The 16,811-nt window shown below is 33.4% G+C and overlaps 1 protein-coding gene across 3 annotated transcripts in view; it reads left to right on the forward strand.

The window, feature by feature from the left end:
- The window catches only part of LOC111055463 (delta-1-pyrroline-5-carboxylate synthase), an 83,153-nt gene that overhangs the window by 45,624 nt on the left and 20,718 nt on the right, over positions 1-16,811 (forward strand). For all 3 annotated transcript variants that reach the window (XM_039426269.1, XM_039426270.1, XM_039426271.1), the window contains exons 8-9: positions 8,160-8,325; positions 14,616-14,825. In XM_039426269.1, coding sequence (XP_039282203.1) covers positions 8,160-8,325; positions 14,616-14,825 — 376 coding nt within the window. The remainder of the gene's footprint in view (positions 1-8,159; positions 8,326-14,615; positions 14,826-16,811) is intronic.

Genomic DNA, 16,811 nt, shown 5'->3' on the forward strand with positions numbered 1-16,811 from the left:
AAAAAGTATCAATAAGTATTAAGGCTGTACAAAGGCAAAAATAAACTTCCTAATGGTGATATTTTTCAAAGATTTTCATCGAGCTATCAAAATGAAAAAAGTTTCCTCAGGAAAAAAAATGTTTCCGATCAATTATTTTTGAGATATGAGCGGCTAAAGTTTAAATTTTCGGTACAGAACATTTCAAACTCGGTAAGAGATAAATCCATGAGATTTGAAGGATAAATTCTTCATCGTATTGTTGATCTAGTAAAACACAAATTCTCAGAAAATATTAATTTTTGAGATGGTTATTCAATTTACTAAAAATAACTCTCAATTGAGTTATTCTTGGTAAATTGAATAACTTTTTCAAAAATTGATATTTTCAAAAAACATTTGTTTTACTAGATCAACAATACCATGAAGAATCTATCCTCGAAATCTCATGGATTTATCTCTTACCGAATTTGAAATGTTCTGTCCCAAAAATTTAATCTTTAGGCGCTCATATCTCAAAAAGTAATGATCAGAAAAAAAAATTCCTGAGAAAACTTTCTCATTTTGATAGCTTGATGATATACAAATCGAAAACTTTGAAAAATATCACGAGTAGAAAGTCTATTTTTAGCCTTTGCACAGCCATCGCGCGAACAAAATCGCTTGAGACTTCATGGTTGACTTGGATTTTTCTACCAGATTTATTGTCTATCATTATCAGAATACGAGTGCTCTATTTAACTTTGCTTGCAAGCAGTCTCTGAATGAACGGTTGGGTTTTACAGAAGTTCAAGTATTAATAGTATTAAAGTAGTGTCATGTTTACATTGAAAAAAAAGTATCAATAAGTATTAAAGATAGGAGTAATGTATCATATTCCAAGCAAATCTATATCAATATCAATATCAATGATTATAGAAAGTAACTAGTACTCTTGTTGAATTGAAAAAAAAAACTTATAAAATATAATAAGAGATTCTATAAATAAAAATATGAATCTGACTACCCTTTTTGAATTATCTCGTCACGACATGTTTCGGCGGCATTTGAAAATGGGATTAATAGCCGAAACATGTCGTGACGAAATAATTTAAAAAGAGTACTCATATTTATATTAAAAATAGTCCTAAAGGAAAAAAGACAACAAGAAATTCTCTATAATTAAACATTCGAGTAGCCCTATCAAACCACGGTCCAATCTTATGAATAATAGTTATTAAAAAATGCTAGTACTCATTTTTTGGAGCGCTTTTGTATCTTTTACATCCATTTTCAACACTTTCTATATCAATATCTTCTTTTCCTTGTTTCCACTTCTTCTTTCCTATTATCTCTTTCTCCACCTTTATCCCCTCCCTTTTTCTCCTTATTCTTCCCTCCTTCTTTTCCACCATCTTCCACCCTCTCTCTTCCGTCTTCCGCTTCACCTCCTCCTTCTCTTTATTCTATCCCTATCTCTCCTTCTTATTCTTCTCCCTCTTTCACATCTCCAGCCTCTTCCTCCCCTTCCTTCTCCTCCTCCACCTATAACTACATTTCCTTTTCCTTCTTCTCCTTCTATTCCTCCTTATTCTCCATTTTTCTCTTCCCCTTTCCCTAATCCTCATTCTCTTCCTACTTCTCCACCTCCTCCTCCTCAACCTCCTCGTCTTCATTTTTTCATTCTTTACCTTCTTTCAATCCTTTTTTCTTCTTCTTCTTCTTCTTCTTCTCCTTCTTAATCTTCTTCTTCTTCTTCTTCTTCTTCTTCTTCTTCTTCTTCTTCTTCTTCTTCTTCTTCTTCTTCTCCTCCTCCTCCATCATCTCTTCCACTCTTCCATATTCATATTCTTCTTTTCCTTGTTTCCACTTGTCTTTCGCTCCACCAACTTATTTTCCATCACCTCCTCCTTCCCCTCCTTCATCACCTCCTAGCATCCTCATTACAATCTAGCAATTCACATCTAAGTTAAGTTGACTCTAGTTTATTCACAACTTGAACTTTCTCCAACTAAAGTGCGAAAATGGAACTTGAACTCACCATGAATACCAATATTTATTCACAACTACGAATTCGAGTGCAATTAGCACCAATATTTGTTCACACCTCCAGCTAGAGTGCTAACTTGAACTTTGATGCGAATTGAACTTCAATGTGAACTTGAAAGTTGAAAATACTTCTAACGAGCTGCTTTCGATCTAGCATGAATTCGAATCTGAAAATAGAGCAAATTGTCAAGACTTTCCTTTTTGAGCAGGCCGGCGTGATTAGTCACTCTGATTGTGATCGATAATCTGGAGCGCTGCAACTGTGAGTTTGAACCGAAAATAGCTTATTACTTCCTTACCTTGAGGTGAGCTTTAAGTGATGGCGAACGATGTCGCTTGAGACTTTCAAGGTTGACTTGGATTTTTTTACAAGATTTATTGTCTATCATTATCAGTCTACGAGTACTCTATTTAACTTTGCTTGCAAGCAGTCTCTGAACGAACGGTTGGGTTTTACAGAAGTTCAAGTATCAATAGTATTAAAGTAGTGTCATGGTTACATTAAAAAAAGTATCAATAAGTATTAAGGCTGTGCAAAGGCAAAAATAAATTTCCTAATGGTGATATTTTTCAAAGTTTTTCATCGATCTATCAAAATGAAAAAAGTTTCCTCAGGAAAAAAATATTTCCGATCAATTATTTTTGAGATATGAGCGGCTAAAGTATAAATTTTCGGTACAGAACATTTCAAATTCGGTAAGAGATAAATCCATGAGATTTGAAGGATAAATTCTTCATGGTATTGTTGATCTAGTAAAACACAAATTTTCAGAAAATATTAATTTTTAAGATGGTTATTCAATTTACTAAAAATAACTCTCAATTGAGTTATTTCAACTCTCAATTGAGTTATTTTTGGTAAATTGAATAACTTTTTCAAAAATTGATATTTTAAAAAAAAATTTGTTTTACTAGATCAACAATACCATGGAGAATCTATCCTCGAAATCTCATGGATTTATCTCTTACCGAATTTGAAATGTTCTGTCCCAAAAATTTAATCTTTAGGCGCTCATATCTCAAAAAGTAATGATCAGAAAAAAAAATTCCTGAGAAAACTTTCTCATTTTGATAGCTTGATGATATACAAATCGAAAACTTTGAAAAATATCACGAGTAGAAAGTCTATTTTTAGCCTTTGCACAGCCATCGCGCGAACAAAATCGCTTGAGACTTCATGGTTGACTTGGATTTTTCTACCAGATTTATTGTCTATCATTATCAGAATACGAGTGCTCTATTTAACTTTGCTTGCAAGCAGTCTCTGAATGAACGGTTGGGTTTTACAGAAGTTCAAGTATTAATAGTATTAAAGTAGTGTCATGTTTACATTGAAAAAAAAGTATCAATAAGTATTAAAGATAGGAGTAATGTATCAATATTCCAAGCAAATCTATATCAATATCAATATCAATGATTATAGAAAGTAACTAGTACTCTTGTTGAATTGAAAAAAAAAACTTATAAAATATAATAAGAGATTCTATAAATAAAAATATGAATCTGACTACCCTTTTTGAATTATCTCGTCACGACATGTTTCGGCGGCATTTGAAAATGGGATTAATAGCCGAAACATGTCGTGACGAAATAATTTAAAAAGAGTACTCATATTTATATTAAAAATAGTCCTAAAGGAAAAAGACAACAAGAAATTCTCTATAATTAAACATTCGAGTAGCCCTATCAAACCACGGTCCAATCTTATGAATAATAGTTATTAAAAAATGCTAGTACTCATTTTTTGGAGCGCTTTTGTATCTTTTACATCCATTTTCAACACTTTCTATATCAATATCAACATTTGAATATTGGAAGAGTTCTAATGTGACATTATCAACATAATCTAGTTTCCAAATTCTCAAAGGAAACTTCTACTCTATGTGAATTATTGTTTCGAACAATATTTATTTTTGGGAATGGTTTGGAAACTCAACTCGTTGGAACTGTAATAAAGAAAAATATCACGAGTAGAAAGTCTATTTTCAGCCTTTGCACAGCCTTAAGTGATGGCGAACAAACTCGCTTGAGACTTTCATGGTTGACTTGGATTTTTCTACCAGATTTATTGTCTATCATTTCAAAGATAGTATAGAGAAAAGACAGAACTTTCCTCTCAATTTGAAAGCAATACTTTGGAAATCAGCCTGATGGTTTTGAACGTGAATAGTTTGAAGAATATTAATCAATCACGCAATCAAGATATTTATCTGAATTCATTAGTCAATGTTTACTTCTATGCTTTATTAAATTTTCTCGTTTTAAAGTGTAGTCTAGTGTATAGTTTGATTGGAGAATAATCATCATAATATCTATTTGTAATAGTAACTATGTTGACTTTCAAGTTCTATTTGAATATTTGTTCTTCAGCCTAGTTCGGTGTATGGTTTCATTCTAGAATAATTGTCGACTTCTCTATCAGAATATCTATTTCCACTAGTCACTATGTTACTCTCATCTTTATTCAAATATTCGTTCTTTAGTCTAGTCTAGAGTACGGTCAAAAGCTCAGAAATATCAATAGAATAACAAGTAGTGGAATCGAATAATGTTACCCCAGTTTACCAGTGGATATTGTACTGTACTCAAAAAACCTTATCCAACCTATGGTTCATTTGCGTTCTATTTCCATTCTGCTCTCTTATTATGCATTGCATACTATTCTACTCTGTCATTATGCTTGCAATAACAGAGCGTGGTGCTGATATCGTTCACACTCGACTACACATGCAATGAATCTCGTTCTTGCAATGACATTACTTCTTGCAATGAATCCCGTTCTTGCAATGAATCCCGTTCTTGCAATGAGTCCCGTTCTTGCAATGATTCCCGTTCTTGCAATGAATCCCGTTCTTGCAATGACTTTACTTCTTGCAATGAATCCCGTTCTTGCAATGTATCTCGTTCATGCAATGAATCTCCTTCTTGTATGAGTGCTGTGCAAAGATTGCATTGCGGAAATCAAAGCATGCTCATCTGATCGCTTAGCCAGAATGAGCGGATTGGTAATGGAGAAGTTGTTGGCTCATTCCGGGTCTGAATAAACAAATTTCCAACTTGAAATCATTGAGTTGCGATCCACCCACGTGATGTTCAAACAAGTTTCAGCGCCGGGGACAGTCAGAGTCCATAATCATGCTAACTCTAAATTGGATGCGATGTTGTGTCCGGAAGCAAACGTTTTTACGCGAGGCTTTTGAGAGACAGAGGGATTTCAGAGTTGTTATCAAAGCAAAGATCATTCCACTCTAAATCTGAGATGAAAGAGGAACGAAAAAACGAAGAATAATTTAAAAATGATGATTGAACTCGTACCCAACAGCAGGCATAATATTTTGCTCTTTCAGAGTCAGTATAATATGAAGCCTCATCACAGATAACTTTATTATGTATTTGAAATTACTAATGTAATATAATTACATTTATACAGCATTAACTTACGTTTCAGAAATTTTTGAAAACCTGTCAAACTATGTCTAATCATAATAATTCATGTAAACTATGTTTGGAAAATATGGACCTGTAAATTGTAGCCTGTCAACAATAAGCCTCACACACAATAAGCTTCGGTTGACGTGTGAGGCTCTTTGGATCCTTAAATCCGTCCCTTCAAACATAACATAAGCTGTCAAAGTATGTAATCATGTAATCTATGTTTGGAGAATGTAATTAAAGTATCCTCTATTTGGCGAAGTTAGGACTCTTCAGTTCTCTCAAACCACTCATCCTTGACTATGTTTCAAAGTTACAGAGATTCAAATCCTTACTGTTATATTCACAAAGCTTCGAAGTATTTCTAAAATAATCTAAGCTTCAATCCCAATTAATGATTTCTATTAGAATAGAATAGAATAGAAAAAACGTTTATTGAATAAATAAGATACCTTAAGCGAACCTCAAAGAGGCTGCTTGACAAGGTACTATTATACAAAACATGTAAATTCAAATATAATTATACATATATCAGTGAACTTCATTTTTACTCAACAGTTAAATTCACTTATCAGTTTATTACACTGTCAAATTTACTTACAGAATTTTCTTAACAGTTAAAATTATCATGATATTAATTAATTAATTGTTGGCTCAGCTCTCAAAAATCTAAAGAGTGTTATAATATATAGTCAACCTGAACTTACATACAAAAAATAGAACAGAATGAATTACAACAATACAATACATTAATAATGAGTTACATTATGTTACATCTAAAGTGTAATTATTCAACCAAATCTTTAAATTTCTTTTCAACAGGCACATATTAACAAACTCAGCACCATTATCGGGTAAATCATTGAAAATTCTTGGTACAATGTAGATTAAGGTGTTTCTGGCTAAAATTATTCGAAGTAAATGGTACATTATACCTCTCATTCCTTTAAATCATATCGATTAACTTTCATAACTAAATATTTTTTGCAGAAGAAATTTTCTAAAATCGAAGTTAACAGAAATATACCTTTTATATTCAAAACCTTGCATCTATTCAAAATGTTCTCATATGAAATATCTCCCTGAGAATTAACAACTCATCATAATAAATTAGGATAGAAAAAATAGGGTGAACCTTCAGCTATATGTCATCCGAATTTAGCTTAAATGACAAAGTCGGAAGAAATGTCAGGTCTTCACGATGGAAAAAACGTAATTGAGAAACACACTGTGGAGATTATTTGAATGAACAATGAACTTATTATTTTTGAAGTACTTTCAGGAATAGCTCGGTTGTGTATTGAATCTGAGGTCAAGTTAGAGTAGATGGATAGAGTGATGAAAAACTAGCATAACATAATTATCTAATCACCATTCACGTAATAATATATGTTTAGGACTTTTCCTGATGTATTTAAAAAGTTCATGAGTGATTTACTATGAAAGAATTTACAATAAACATGAACAATATTTCAAAAAAAAAGAAAATAATAATCTACAATTAAGAGACAAAACTAACGATATCCTGTTTATGACAAGAAATTTGTCAGTACATCAAACATTTTTGTACTGCTATCAATTATTGAGTAGCAAAACTATAAACATTGTCTGAGAATAAACAATCTATAGTGAGGTCCACGTTATAATGACAGTATTTGATTAACATTGGTGTTTCTATCCTTGTCTATCATTCGAAAAAGCAGGTAGCGCTATCCTTTACTAGCTCCACAACGTTGCCAAATCCGTTTCTAACAATGAATAAGTATAGTTAAGGCTGTGCAAAGGCTAAAAATAAACTTTTTACTTGTGATATTTTTGATTTGAAGTTTTGAAATTTTTGTGATGAAGTTTTTTGATTTGTATATCATCAAGATATCAAAATTAAAAAAATTTCTCAGGAAAAAAATTTTCTAATCATTACTTTTTGAGATATGAGCGCCTAAAGTTCAAATTTTCGGGACAGAACATTTCAAATTCGGTAAGAGATAAATCCATGAGATTGGGTGGATAGATTCTTCATGGTCTTGTTGATCTAGTGAAACAAAAATTTTCTGAAAATATGAATTTTTAAGATAGTTATTCAATTCACTAAAAATAACTTTTAGTTGAGCTATTTTTGGTTATTTTTTGTAAATTGAATAACTTTTCCAATAATTGATATTTTAAGAAAATGTTTGTTTCACCCAAACCTGTATAATTTCAATGTTTGTTTTTTTGTTGTTAGATCAACAATACCATGAAGAATCCATCCTCGGAATCTTATGGATTTATATCGTACCGAATTTGAAATGTTCTGTCCCAAAATTCAAACTTTAGTCGCTCATATCTCAGAAAGTAATGATCGGAAAAAAATGTTTTCCTGAGAGAACTTTTCCATTTTGATATCTTGATGATATACAAATGAAAAAACTTTGAAAAATATCACAAGTAAAAAGTTTATTTTTAACCTTTGCACAGCCTTAAGTAAGGCAGACAATCAGCAACGCTGTTCATCTATCTTTGTCCACTACCATTATAACGTGAACCTTACTATAGTATAGGAGTATTCTCTGAGATTATGAACAGAAGTGAATCAAACATTCTTGTACTTCTATTAATTATTATTGAGTAGCAAAACTATGAAAATTGTATACAGAACTAGGAAACTTATTAGTACATAGATATTATCCTTGTACTTCGATAATAAGGAATAATCTAAAGGGTTTTGTGTTGGATTAAAGGTGGAGGCAGCCACTTGGGCGTTGGAGAGAGGAGTGAGTGTGGTCATCTGCAACGGAAACCAGGAGAAGGCCATCAAAACGATCATCAGTGGTCGCAAACTTGGAACTTTCTTCACCGAATCATCAACTGCTGGAAGTGCACCAGTCGAGGTACTCGCTGAGAATGGTCAGTAAATAAATTGTTCCACTTATCGATCAATGAAAATGTTATTAATACTAGACTTCTCAAATTAATTTTCTTTATAATGTCATATATGCATGAAAAATTTTATTTTTATTTACAATCTCAATTATTATTATAGAGTGAAACGCTATCTACATATCAATACATCTTATTTGCTAAGGAAAATGAGATTTGATAATCAAAATTCGTTTCAAACTCTTAAGCTGCGTTTACACCAAAGTTATTAACAAAATAGAAAGAAAAAGAAAAATCTCAGTACCCTTTTTGAATTATTCAATCACAACAATGTGACAAAATCACAACAAATGGCATCAATGTCCGAAACATGTTGTGATTAAATAATTCAAAAATGGTACTGAGATTTCTATTTTTCTATCTTTCTATTTCTATAAAAAGTAGCCCTATACAGAAAAGAGATATTAACAAAATGTTTATTTTTCCGTCCTTGTAGATTCTATTAGATTGAACATAACTCATCATACACATGATGTGAATATGTTTTGTCAAGCTCCGTTCAATTTATAATAAAATCTATAAGGACGGAGAAATAAACATTTTGTTAATAACTTTGGTGTAAACGCCGCTTTATAATCTATTTATCTTAAACTCTTCCTCCAATCCCGTAAACCAACATGATCTATTTAAAGAATATGATGATTGTGTTTGTGATTGAAATTTGTTGATAAGTATAATTGTATACAAGTATATAAATATGTTGGTATACAAGAAAATTTCACGTCTATAGTCGGATCCGTTGCCGAGAGTCAAAGTAAACAACATGCGCGTATGAACGTAGGTAGATCTTTGAGCAGCAATGCCTGATAGAATATAAAAAGAGTTTTATTAGGATTCAGATTTATTCTCTCTCAGCAAGACCGATTTACAGAAGCCAACTAACATGTTTCTCATAGACAGAACCATTCTACATAACCATAGAGAAAAGATAGCATGAGAATATATGCTATGCCATGGTATAGGTTGTTCTTGCTACTTGTCCATCGACTACAGAAAAGAAAGCTACTACCAGGAGAAAAACTTGGGTGGGGATGTTCCAAATTTCAAGCCGATTTTTTTCAACTGAAGCCGATTACTGTCGACTACTAATTGTGTATTATTGCTTTTTTAGCCGGGTAAGAGTGTAAGAACAGCACAGTATGAGAAAAAACTGATAGGACAATCGGTTTGAGTTAAAATTGAAAATTGGAACATGAACGCACTATATCATGGAATGATACCTTCTTGATTTACCTCTTCTCTATGACATAAGGTGATTCAATGTTCTTGAAAGCATTTTGAGCTAGTCATTATAAGTCCAGCAGTTATTAACGGGTATGAGTGTCAATAGGGCATTATAGGCAAAAAACACAAACTTCATGTTTTTCTTGGCTCTTCTTTCAACTATCATAATTATATGTGAGTGCATCAATATACTACATCAATAAAATTCATCGATGGTCTAACAGTCACTACCAATTTTCCCAACATAATATTACCACACGCTCCAATTCCTTATTCCAAGTAGATACTGTATAAGATGATATTGGAGGAGTGGAGAATTTTCTGTACTAGACTCGTATTATTTTTATGGACTATAATATTCCTCTCGATGAAAATAAAATGTTGAAAGCATCCATGCTCGATAAGAATGAAGATGCTGCAATCGATTTTGAGATCAACTCACGTGTGGCGAGAAGATGCTCGTTATATTACAAGGTAGGTAGGAGTCCATTAAATTTTCAACGAATACGAGAGAAGTGCACATCTGCTGATGGAGATCTGTCAGTAAGAAATGGCCAAAACCTACTCTCAAATTCAAACCCGAAGCTGTTCGACCATATTGAGCAACCTGAAATCGGTGGCCCGATAATAACCTGGCAAAATGTGCAATGTTGGCGTGCTAGCAAACATCAACAGACCGGAAAAACACGGCAGAAAAAGGATCTAGGATAGATCTGTTAGATGGAAAGAGAAAAGCTCACAGTATGTTCTGAATAGCAGAGAAACATCTGTTAGTAAACACATATTCCCTTTTCTACTTCAAAAATCACGTTTTTTTGGAAAACTCTGGCTTTTCATTTAGCATTCAGCTACTGAGGTTTATCAAATTGAAAAAAAACAAGTTCAATACATAGTTTTACGCGTACTGGGATGTAAAATAACTGTTTTGTGATGTGAAAGATTGAGCGAAATCTCAGAGAGTTTGCACACAGAGAGCGTTTTAAGTTCTGCGGTCCAAGTTCTTGCCATGGACAAGTTGGCGGCGGTCAGATACAAGCATTCTAGTTGAATTATCAATTGAAGATAATAATTATTGAGTAAGAAAAAGATAAATTTCTATTTTATTTTCATTCCTTCATAATTTTTACAAGGAAGCACTGATTGGGAGAGAAAAAACAAAGGATACTCCTTGTACTACTTCTCTCCCAAATTCAGATAACATTATAAAAGTCCGAGATAGGGTTATGATTTCACTTAATAGGAACAGATAGAGAGCTAGAATCTGTTACATATAGATAGAAACAGATGGAGAGCTAGAGTCTGTAGCTGCAATATAAATTCATCGTATTAAGATAAGATATACTAATTCAATACCTTCGAGTAACTTTCTATGTATTCAGATCTCAAGAACACGGAACTCGGAACGCCTGACCGATCTTTGTGTGCATACACCACTGTGATGTCATTTTATCTTCCACAGAGCTTGAATGATAGTTACATTCTAAAACGTCTTCCTTTAGTTATAAATATCTTTGAGGATAGCTATAACCTTGGAACAACTATCAGTATAATCTGATATGGCTCTTGGAATGACCTAGTACGGTTATTCTTCAATAATTTTGTCCAGAATGTTTTCCCAAATTCAATCATCTTTAAATTTATATGAATAAATAAGAAAAGAGTGTATTTCATGAGTCCTATAATATCATCTTAATGAAATCACGGACGAATAGAACGATAAAAAATCATCACAATTTTTGAGAGGAACAGTGAAAATTAAAAGAGCCCTCACATGATGTGGAAGAGGAACTCTGAAAAAAGAACAGTTCATGAATGTGAAATAATTGGCCGAGAATTCATTGTTCCGCCTACGCTTCTCTAAAAAGCCCAGCTGCAGGTGTTCTGTTCAGAAAAATGTATTGCTGATTGCGTTTGGAGCGCTCGAAATTTGAATTGAGCCTGGTCGTTGTAATCAGACTGAAACAACAAAATCCGGAATTGTTTTGACTCTATTTACATGAAACAAATCGGCGAGCTGTCTACAGTTTTGTGTGGAGTGAATTAGTGTCCATCAGCCGGTGACGAAGTGAGCTGTTTGCCGTTTCAGTTGACCCGATTTTGATGACAGTCTATTGAGCTAATGACATGTTTGCCTAGTGTGTTAGTTCCGGCCGGTCCGTACTCCGAGGGCACTAACCGATCACTGGCTGTTATCACCAATTCCGCTCTTGCTCAAATAAATGTGTTATCATCACCAAATCAATCACTTTTGTTCAATACTCGTTCCTATCTGCTCTTCAACATGATTTCGCCTGTGTGAATAGTGCTAGTGATTGAATATTGATTCTAAATCCCATGTTCCAATAATGGAGAGCTTTCCGATCATCAGTGTACACAAAGATCATGCTTCTAGTACAATCAAATGAATCATCTGATGAGTATGATGTGTATGAATGGTTCTTCACATGGTTCTATTTCAATGGGTCAATTTCTATGGTTCTATTTCTTTACATATTTACTCATAAATGGGTAGGCGCACACACATCGTCATCGGACGGAACGCACGCATCGGACGATTAGATTTGATGCATTGTTTTCCTATACGATGCGGATAGGTATGCGCACTCCAATTGAAAACAATGCATCAAATCTAATCGTCCGATCCGTCCGATGCGTACCGTCCATCCGATGACGATCTGTGTGCGCCTACCTTAAATCTCCAATATCCATAGAATTTTTTTCATAGACAACGATAAAGAAGTAATAAATTATCAAAATACATGTTCAACTGAATGTTCCAGTGTATCATTGTTTTCAAGTGTGAATATGCGTTATATGTAGTGCGTTATGTGATGAGCACCAAGTGTCGTTTGCACAGTTTCAGTTTGAATTAAATCTCATTTTAAACTGGATTAAATCCATATCAAATCTTGTTCGTGTTGGATTGTGGGTTTATTTTGAATATTATCCACCAGCTGATCAAATTCAGTTCAAGTTTTGACTGTGCAAAGTAGAAGAATTCATTTGATGAAGTAGAGATTGATACTGATTGTACCGTACCTGATACCGTATTCATACTGATGCGTATTCATACTTAAGCTGCGTTTACACCGGAGTTAATAACAAAAATGTTAATAGCTCAATCCTTATAGATTCTATTAGATTGAACATAACTTATCATACACATGATGAACATATGTGTTTGTCAAGTTCCGTTCAATCTAATAGAATCTATAAGGAGTAAGTTATTAACATTTTGTTAATAACTTTGGTGTAAACCCAGCTTTACCGTACCTGATGTAACACCGAAACTGATATCTCGATATTTGGGAAATTTTTAGTTGCTTCGTTTCCCTCTAATCAATTGGATACCTATCACAATAGCACTTCAACTAATACGCAAAAAATGTTTGATATTCTGTGATATACTAGGCAAGTGAGTTCTCTCGATAACATGAGAACTACGTGATATTGTTAAAACCACTTATTTATTAAAAAAATTAAGACACTGGTTCCCGTTGTCATACTATTATCAATCTTTAATGAGTTGAAAACTTGAACATTGAGCAGCAGAAAGCGGACTTGCTATGATTGGTCATTGGTTCGATTAGTGGGAGTTGAGATCGACTGTGATTGGCTGGCATACTCAAGCCTAAGAATTCTGAATATAGCGTGTTCAGTGTCGGCCAATGGCAGTCGAGCTCAACCTACATTTTGTTGGCTTCACCCGCATTATAATTTAAATCCTCTGCTGCTCAATGTTTAAACTTTAACTTCACTACAGAACTAGTAGTTCTGCGAACAGTAGACCTCGCTCATGAATACAACTCTCAATGTAATGAGAAGGGCCAGTAAGTACAGTATATTGTGAAGATTTAGCCACTTCATCTATTATTTTCTCAATTGAAAGTGCTAGAGACACTGTTTGCAGGGACACGTACCGGACTTATCAAGGAGGTACCTTTATATCGTCTCCATATTCACAATATATCTTGTTTCAAAGAGCTTGCATACCAAATTTCATCCCAATCGGACAATAACTGCGACTGTAACTGCGGTAAAACAAACAAACAAACAAACAAACAGACAGACAAAAGCCGATCGAGTCTAAACTAAGACCTCAGCTTCGCTTCGGTCAATAATGGTGTGACAACTGAAACCAGTGTATTACTGTATTACCAGTGTAAACCAGTGTATTTAACTGAAACCAGCATGTTAAATTGTTTTTAATAAATTTTGGGTTTTGACGATATCAAGCGATTTTTTCAATATGGATACATATCACAACATCAATTTTGCTATACCACATAATATTGTCTTGATATCAAGATATTCTCAACCTTGTTCATTGGTTAAGAGCCAATCGCAAGGCTCCACCAATAATACATTTTTATCCTGTTGCTCAATGTTTGAGCTTTCAGTTACCAATATTATAGTTTTACAATTGAAGAGCCAGCAGTAATGGTATAATAACCGAAATTAGTATATTGAATTGCTTCAATGTATAAGTGATTTCTACAATAGCAAGTATTTAACAAAAATGTGATAAATACAACATCACCTTCACAAAAATACAGAGTATTGTCTTGATATTAAGATATTCCCCTTATATTTTATCTCAGCAAGAAGATAGCATGACCAATTAATATCCCATGGTATAAGACGTTTGTGTTCCAAATTTCATTGTTCAATCAAGCAGATTATTGTCTATTACTGTGGATTTTTGTTATTACTTTCTTCGACGGGTGAACGGCACAGTATTTGAGACAACTAGCATAGGGATAGGGTATAGGGATCCTGTTCCAAATGCCATTTTTTTCAAGCCAATAGTCCACGTAGTACTTTTCTGAGAAGCTTTGTGATATCAAGCTATGACTATGTGATATAAGTTATGAGAAGCTATGTGATATAAGTACTAGGTGGACTATTGGCTTGAAAAAAATGGCATTTGGAACAGGATCCCTATACCATGTGATATCCTTACTCTATGCTATTATTGAGATATTTTCCACTTATATGATTTGAGTGAATAATTGCAAATGTTTGTATTGCAGCTCGCCACGGAAGCCGAACCCTTCAGGCACTTTCGCCCGGTGACCGCGCCTCGTGTATCTTCACCCTGGCCGATCTCCTCACTTCCAGGCAGAGCGATATTCTTGCCGCTAATGCCAAGGACTTATCGGAAGCGGCTAAGAGCGGACTTGCCAAGCCACTCCAGTCACGACTTTCCCTAACTCCCGCCAAACTTAAAAGTTTGGCTACAGGCAAGTACTTACTTTACTGTGTTCCCAAACTCGAATCACTGATCTCAGATGCTCTCACCAACAATATATATACCATTCCACCAAGTTTTGGAGATCTTGTTATTGTCAGATTTGTAGATTTGACACTATTAACACTAAATTGTTTATTTATTCGAATTTTATTTACAAGTGATTGTCAGATTTCGAGATTTGACACTATGAAATCTCATTTTTATGTTTATTCAAATTTTATTCACAAGTAATAATTGTCAGATTTGGAGATTTGACACTATCAAATGTTAATTTTTGTATTTATTTGAATTTTATTAAATTTAATATTAATACACAAGAATAGCAAATGTAAAAAACAGGCTCATGGTGGGTTGTGCTGAATATATTGAGAAGAAGGAAAAATACTCAGCTAACATCGGTTTTCCCTATGAAAGGCTGGCAGTAATAAATGATCGAACATCTTTGAAGAATAAAAAAGAAGGTCATTCATTTATTCTATTTTTCTACAAGTAAGCTAATGTCAGATTTTGAGATTTGACAATATCAGATCTCAAGTATCAAGAATCTTTGGGAAATTTTGAAATCAAGCAATTATCAAATAATTGTGAACATCAAGTTTTGCGGGTACTAATCAAGTTTGACAGAGTTCAAAGAGAGTGAGTTCTTGTTCCTTCAGCATACCTCCTTAACTTAAAGTGCATACAGATTTACGCGCCGCGAACATGAGCAATTCACTTTTAATCAGCTGATGCCTAGCTTTTTATATCTGTATCTTACCGTGTCTGTAAAAATACAGATATAATCAGCTGATTAAAAGTGAATTGCTCATATTCGCGGCGCGTATATCTGTACTCACCTTTAGAGAAATCATGCGAACATTGGCGAGCGTTTGAAATTGGCTGAGTCTTCACGCAGTAAAATTATGCCAATCAATCAAAAGGGAAGGTTGCAATTTATTGATGATTAACCTCATAACAAGTGAGTGAATCTTCTACATGATGATAATCACCAGTAGAGTGGAGTTACCATAGATAATTCTAGATAGCTAGGTAGTATTTAGTTCTGAAATGGTTTGATCCATCTAAAACTCTTATATTTATAGAATACATACAAAACATCTGATGTTGTTTAAGAAAGTTTGTAAACTTTGCAAGTCAATAAATGAGAGAGAGAATTTCATTCTATAACCTATTTATCACGAAAGAGAATAAAAACTTGATCAATTATTATCCTATACTGAATTGAGCAATCGAAGAATATCAGCTATAATGAAAGGAGAAAGTTTTGTTGAATGGCTGATAAGCTGTATTTGCATTAAAGGAAAGAATATGGAGAAGGAGCAATTATAATTAAAAAGGACTGGGTATTCAGATAAGTTTTTATTTCTCTCGCTTTCTGACTTCGTTTGAAAAAGCTTTCGGAACATTTCCAATGAAATCAATAATCATCGGAATAGTTCTGCGAATCCAGACAAAAAGATCATGACAAATAATTTTCTGATTATAAAATTCATATTAAATTTACTGATGAGAAGAACGAGAAGAGGAAAATTGCGTGGCTCGGAGCTAATAATGACAATTTGATTGTCTATTTAATCCTTTCATAATTGCATTTTTTTGATTTGAGTTGGGCGAGTCAACTTGAAACCATTAGAATTCTGTGTCAATCATCAATAAATTTCAACATTTCCATTGATTGATTTGGATAATTTTACTGCATGAAGACTCAGTCAATTTCAAACGCTTGTCAATGTTCGCATAATTTTTCGACTTTCCATGAATTTTGTCTTATGATTATCAAGGCAACCAGACTAATAAGTAAGCATCGATACTAATTGGTTCATTGTACTCTCTTTTCTGTTGTGTTTAAATCTCACACACATCACAATGTTGTGTAATTTTGATCTCTTATGGAATAAACTTCAACCATATGAATGTTTGTAAAAAACCAGGAGTCTAAATAATATTCATGTTGAACCAATATTATTAATTTAGT

The sequence above is a fragment of the Nilaparvata lugens genome, chromosome 4 (assembly GCF_014356525.2).
Source record: "Nilaparvata lugens isolate BPH chromosome 4, ASM1435652v1, whole genome shotgun sequence".
Classification (NCBI taxonomy): Eukaryota; Metazoa; Arthropoda; class Insecta; order Hemiptera; family Delphacidae; genus Nilaparvata; species Nilaparvata lugens.